This window comes from Bison bison, unplaced genomic scaffold (assembly GCF_000754665.1).
Source record: "Bison bison bison isolate TAMUID 2011002044 unplaced genomic scaffold, Bison_UMD1.0 scf7180017864032, whole genome shotgun sequence".
Lineage (NCBI taxonomy): Eukaryota > Metazoa > Chordata > Mammalia > Artiodactyla > Bovidae > Bison > Bison bison.
In genome coordinates this window covers 4,123,566-4,130,350 of record NW_011494604.1, presented here as the reverse complement: position 1 = coordinate 4,130,350, position 6,785 = coordinate 4,123,566, and the positions used below count along the sequence as shown (strand labels likewise).

Genomic DNA, 6,785 nt, shown 5'->3' with positions numbered 1-6,785 from the left:
CCACCAGGCTCCCCCGTCCCTGGGATTCTCCAGGCAAGAACACTGGAGTGGGTTGACATTTCCTTCTCCAATGCATGAAAGTGAAAAGTGAAAGTGAAGTCGTTTAGTCGTGTCCGACTCTATCGACCCCATGGACTGCAGCCTACCAGGCTCCTCCGCCCATGGGATTTTCCAGGCAAGAGTCCTGGAGTGGGGTGCCATTGCCTTCTCCACCACAAGAAACTAGACCCTCCCTAATATAGCAGCAGCTCTTCTGTATCCTGCAGATCTTCCCCAGCATCTCCAAGAACCTCTCGCTCTCCTCCACTCCCCGGCACAAAGAGTGCCTGCTCACCTGATGCATCAGCCTCTCTGCCACGCTGGGGTCAGTGAGGTCTTCAGGGGAGGCCACGTTCAGCCTCAGGAGGAGGAAGCCTCCATCTGCGCCTGCAAGTTGAGAACCGTGAGAAGACAAAAGCATGGGTAAGTCATTTCCCGAATCAGGATGTGAGCTGTGGTCTCCAGCTTCTGTCCCTACTCTGTAGATGTGCGCCTATGCTCATGTATAAGTGTGTCTATGTTCACACAGAGTGTTCCCTCTCTTCACTGCAGAGAAAAGATGCCTTCTCTCCAGTAACTGGACCCATCATAATGTCCTCCCAACAAGAGGGAAGAAATGAGCAGTAAAGGCCCCCTCCACATGTGGAGAAGTCAAAAGAGTAGTATGAGGAAGGAGAAATGAAAGTGGATCTAGAATATTCTGAAGGCCTGGGGGCCTTGGATGAAGCTGTTGGGAACGGAGCCAGCCAGAGAAAGGCTGCAGAGAAGCTGGTCTCTGAGGGGGTGTGCTTGGCCAGTTCTTCCAGCTCTAAGGTGGCAGCTGTCTTTCAATCCAGCCTTCCTGACTTAGAGGCCTTGTAGACAACTTCATTCTTTCCTTGAGCCTTAAGCTTTACCTGCCACCTTTTAGTCAATTCTTCCTATCAGAATACTATTGGAATTAATCCAGCAATTGCACTTCTAGAAGTTTATCCTACAGAAAATAACACAACTGAAAAATGTATTATTTACTGCAGCACTGTTCATGATAACAAAAATACTGGAAATGACCTAAATGTCCATCCAGAAAACATGGGTTAAAAAATTATGGTAAAACAAAATACTGAGAAGCCATGCCAAAAGATAGCTTTGTATCAAGAGATCTGTGTTTATCACATGTCGCATTTGCGTAAAAAAGAAGAAGATAGATATTGTCTATAGCTATATGATATAGTATCAATATCTATATTATATTGCTGTAATAAAAGGTATCTTCCCTCTTCCTTTTTATGCTTCCGTGTGCATACTGCATGTCCAGAAGAGGATTCACAACAAAGTGATACCATCAGATATGTATGAAGGGCAAACTGGGTAATGAGGGGACAGCAATATAAGAAAGCCATTTTAAGATGTAATCTATGTACTTATTGAAATTTTAAATCATGTCAATGTATCATCTAATCAACACATAATACATGAAATCTTTTTAAAAGAAAAATATTAATACATTAAGCTTTAAAAATCAAAGCACAACAGGAGACTCTCAGTTTTGGAATCAAACAGACTTTCATTTGGAATTCCACTGCTACTTTTTTAACCATCTTTAAATGTATTTCCTCACTTGTCAGGTAGAGTAAGAACACCCACTCCATAAAATGGTTTGGAAGGTTTAGTTAGAGGAGATAACATGCAAAGCCTGCCGTCAGAGAGAACCTTCAGCTGCTGCCATGCTTACTGGCTGTGAAATGTTTTTATATCACCTCTGCCTGAAATTCAAAAGATATTCAGTCAGGTGGTTGTGATTAATATTTTTATTTCACCTTCCCCAAAAGGCCTGGCAAGCAGAAGATACTGCTGGGATGAGGCATGAGGAAAGATGATGAGAAGTGAAGGTGAAGTCTCCATGCTGACCAGAAGCTTTGCTGACTGCTGATAAGGGACTTCTTCCCTAAAGAAGTTGTTTCAAGGTATAGCTTTCAACTCCCAAATCTTTGTCCAATTTATTAATTGATTTTTAAGCCACCATTTACACTTGCAAGTGCTATTTAATTGCTGTCAGGTCCGACTCTTTGCAACCCCATAGACTGTAGCCCGACAGCCTCCTCTGTCTGTGGGATTTCCCAGGCAAGAATACTGGAGTGGGTTGCATTTCCTTCTCCAGGGGATCTTCCTGACCCAGGGGCGAACCTGCTTCTCCTGCTTGACACCTGGGAAGCCCCCACCATTTATGTTACCAATCCCATAAGTGCATCCTGCGAGCTAAACTCTCATGGGGTCCCAGCTGCTCAGAGGGCAGCCCCTTGGGCCTTATTTCCACTTGGAGTAGCTCTGGCTGAACCAGAGGCTTTCAGAGCATGAAGGCTATGTCTTTTAAATAAAATTTGGCCCCTTCCTGGTGCACAGTAGTTACTCAACAGTTAACCTCATAGAATGGCAGAACTGGAAAGGACCTCACTGCAACCCCCTCCAGCTACTGGCAGTGAAACTGAGGCTCAGAGGGGAAAAGCCAGGCCGGGACCTGTCCTACATCACTCAGGGCAAAGACAGGATTCCAAACCATTTCTCCACACTTCCAGCACTGAACTTTCTCCATACCCTACCTTAATTCTGCTTCTTACTGGTTTTGTTACTAGAACATCATGAAGAGGTGACATCTGAGACAGGGCTCAGAGGAAGCCTCCAGATTCATTTTTCCTTTCTCCCATCTCCTTAAACACACAGATGCCAAACTTCAAATTCCCGAAGATTACACACGGGGGAGCCACTCACCTGGGGTAATATCTGTCCACCTTGTCCGAGCAGTGCTGGCCGAGGTTGTTGAGGGCTTCCCTCCACCTGCGCTGGCTGTTTTCAAGGTCTTTGCTGAGTCTGTGGTCTTGGCTGAGGTGACGCTTGTTTCTGAGCTACTGTTGGTCGAGGCTGTGATCTTGCTTGAGGAGACACTTGTTTCTGGGCTGCTCTTGGCTGAGGCTGTGGGGCTGCTGTTGGCTGAGGCTGTGATCTCGGTTGAGGAGACACTTGTTTCTGGGGTGCTGTCGGCTGAGGCTGTGGGGCTGCTGTTGGCTGAGGCTGTGGTCTTGGCTGAGGTGACGCTTGTTTCTGAGCTACTGTTGGTCGAGGCTGTGATCTTGCTTGAGGAGACACTTGTTTCTGGGGTGCTGTCGGCTGAGGCTGTGGTCTTGGCTGAGGTAACACTTGTTTCTGGGATGCTGTCAACCATAGACAGATGGAAAGAAGGAAGAGAGCTCCTGCTGATAGGGGGAATGGGCCCACTGGGTGTGGTGTGTGTGGCAGAAGTCTCTGAGGAGGTGGAACTCGTGGTGGAGGTTTCTTCGGAGAAGCTGTAGACCATAGCTGAGAACCCAGCAGGGGAAGTCACTTTGCTTACTATTGTCGCATCCTCTGTGAAGACTGGAATTATCCCTGAGATACTGATGTCGCTTGTTGTCTCAACAGAGAGGGCTGAGCTTTCTTCCAAGAGGTTCTTGCTGACTGTCACCAAGGTTCCACTTGGGGTGGTAGCCTTGGCTGCTGTCGTTTCCTTTTCTGGGGTGCTACTGAGGATGACTGTGACCACAGGTGTGACTAATTCCGTGGCGTGGGCTATTGTCCAGGTCTCAGCAGAGGTTGTATTCCTAGTAAGGTGTGATTTTGCTTCAGTGGAGTCAGGCAAGGCTGACCTCTCAGTGGGGGACAGGGCCTGTCCTCCTGAGGAGCTGTAATCTATGTGTGAGGTCCCAGGGATGGCAGCAGTTGGTTCTGTTTCCATAACTCTGCAGTTGATCACCTTGATGTTGGTGATGTAGGTAACCAAGGCTTTCGTCAGAGCAGTGATGTCCGCTAACAGGGCTTGTGAGGTGGTGATGGCTGGAACTGAGCTCTCAGAGGAGGCACTGCTCTCTGAGGATAGGGCCTCGGTTTCTCCAGAAGTGTGAATGAATTTCAAGATTCTCTTTGCTTCTTCAGAGCTGTCAAAAGTGCAAAGGTTCTCAAAGACAACTTTCCAGAGCTCACTGCCTGTGACAGTGTCCACTGTGGTCCTTACACGTCCTGTGGGGCTGCCACCTGTGGATGATGTCACCGTGGGAGTAGTGATCACAGCCGTGAACTTGGAAGGCTTTCTTGTCATGAGAGCCATGGTCTTGTCTTCCCTTGTCTCTGCTTCTGAAATGGTGCCGCCTCTGATGAAGGTCTTATCAAAGGTCTGGGTGCTCAGGGTTTGAGTTTCCCAAGAGATGTGGTTTGACACAGAGGGCTCAATGAGGTCAGTAGCCTGAAAGACTTCCTCTGAGCTTGTCCAGACCTCCGGAGTGACAGTAGCCTGAAAGTCTTCCTCTGACCTTGTCCAGACCTCCGGAGTCACAGCAGGCAGCTCTGTGTGGCCTGATCCACTGGGGCCTGTGTTGGGTAAGAGCAACTCTGTGAGCTGTGAATCCCAGGGCACTAACTTGACACAGGCTCTTAGATTTATCCCTGGGCACTGCTGGGAGGAAGCAGGGAGGAGGGATCATTTGACCTTATTTTTCAACTATATTTTCAAGGAAGAGGAAGCGATATTGGGAAGACAGCCCCATGTAGCAGGCATGGAACTGGGATTGCCCTGGCTGAGGTCCTCTGATGGCCCACTTGAGGCAAAGAAGTATGAAGTGAAGTCGCTCAGTCATGTCAGACTCTTTGCGACCCCATGGAGGGTAGCCTACCAGGCTCTGTGATCCATGGGATTTTCCAGGCAAGAATACTGGAGTGGGCTGCCATTTCCTTCTCCAGGGGATTGAACCCGGGTCTCCTGCATTGCAGACAGACGCTTTACCGTCTGAGACACTAGGGAAGCCCTTTAGGGAAGCACTTGAGGCAAGCCAGCCCCCAAATCGAGACGCTTATTGGTCTGAAGCCATCAAAGTGAATGTGTGGCCAGGATCCCAATTCAAGGGGGAGCAAAGAAAAGCAGAAGATCCAAGTGAGCCAAGAACTGTGGAGCAGGAACCAAAACTCTCAGAACTTTCTGAAAGAATCCTTGTCAGCTTCCTATAGAATTTTTTTAGCAAACTTCAGGAGTAGTGGAGGACAGAGACACCTGGCCAATCGTAGTCCATGGGGTCACAAAGAGTCAGACACGATTTAGTGACTGAACAACAACTCCATAGGGCAGAACGTCTCTGCTCGCTTGAATGACCCTCTGAGGTCATGTGAGTGGAGGGCCAACAGCCGTTTGTTCCCCAGGGGAGGCTGCAGCAGAATTATTTATGAGCTGATAGATGCCTCTCCTGTCTGTCGAGGGGGAGGGGCCGAGGTATCTCTTGAGGCTGCTGCTGCTGCTGCTAAGTCGCTTCAGTCATGTCTGACTCTGTGCGACCCCATAGGCGGCAGCCCACCAGGCTCCTCTGACCCTGGGATTCTCCAGGCAAGAATACTGGAGTGGGTTGCCATTTCCTTCTCCAATGCATGCATGCATGTTAAGTCGCTTCAGTCGTGTCCGACTCTATGCGACCCTACAGACAGCAGCCCACCAGGCTCCTCTGTCCACAGGATTTTCTAGGCAAGAATATTGGAGTGGGTTGCTATTTCCTTCTCTGATCTCTTGAGGAGGGTTGCCAAATTTAGCAAATAAAAATACAGGCTGCCCAGTTAAATTTGTCAGATAAATAAAGAATAATGCTAATGATAAATATTTTTTAGTATGTGTATTTCTCAGGTAATATTTATTGTTCAGTCCCTCAGTTATGTCTGACTCTTTTCGACCCCATGGACTGCAGCACACCAGGCTTCCCTGTCCTTAACCGTTTTCCAGAGTTTGCTCAAACTCGTCCATCGAGTCCGTGATGCCATCCAACCATCTCATCCCCTGTTGTCCCCTTCTCCTCCTGCCTTCAATCTTTCCCAGCATTGGGGTCCTTTCTAATGAGTTGGCTCTTTGCATCAGGTGGCCAAAGTTTTGGAGCTTCAGCTTCAGCATCAGTCCTTCCAATGAATATTCAGGGTTGATTTCCTTTATGATTGACTGGTTGGATCTCCTTGCTGTCCAAAGGACTCTCAAGAGTCTTCTCCAACACCACAGTTCAAAAGCATCCGTTCTTTGGCACTCGGCCTCCTTTATGGTCTCTCACATCCATACGTGACTACTGGAAAAACCAAAGCTTTGACTATACAGACCTTGATAGGCAAAGCAATGTCTCTGCTCTTTAATATGTTGTCTAGGTTTGTCACAGCTTTTCTTTCAAGGAGCAAGCACCTTTTAATTTCATGGCTGCAGTCACCATCTGCAGTGATTTTGGAGCCCCTAAAAATAAATTCTGTCATTGTTTCCATTGTTTCCCTATCTATTTGCCATAAAGCGATGGGACTGGATGCCATGATCTTCATTTTTTGAATGTTGAGTTTTAAATCAGATTTTTCACTCTCCTCTTTCACCTTCATCAAGAGACTCTTTAATTCCTCTTTGCTTTCTGCCATAAGGGTGGTGTAATCTGCATATCTGAGGTTATTGATAGTCCTCCTGGAAATCTTGATTCCAGCTTGTACTTCATTCAGCCTGGCATTTCGCATGATGCACTCTGCATAAAAGTTAAGTAAGCAGGATGACAATATACAGCCTTGATGTACTCCTTTCCTAATTTTGAACCAGTCTATTGTTCCATGTCTGGTTCTAACTGTTGCTTCCTGACCTGCATACAGGTTTCTCAGGAGGCAGGTAAGGTGGTCTGGTATTCCTATCTCTTTAAGAATTTTCCACAGTTTGTTGTGATCCACACAGTCAAAGGCTTTAGCGT

General features: G+C 47.4%; 1 protein-coding gene across 1 annotated transcript in view; it reads right to left on the bottom strand.

Moving 5' to 3' along the window:
• The window catches only part of MUC20 (mucin 20, cell surface associated), a 13,905-nt gene that overhangs the window by 3,174 nt on the left and 3,946 nt on the right, over window positions 1-6,785 (bottom strand). The window contains exons 2-3 of the mRNA XM_010834320.1: window positions 2,788-4,416; window positions 335-426 (exon numbers count right to left, since the gene is read on the bottom strand). Coding sequence (XP_010832622.1) covers window positions 335-426; window positions 2,788-4,416 — 1,721 coding nt within the window. The remainder of the gene's footprint in view (window positions 1-334; window positions 427-2,787; window positions 4,417-6,785) is intronic.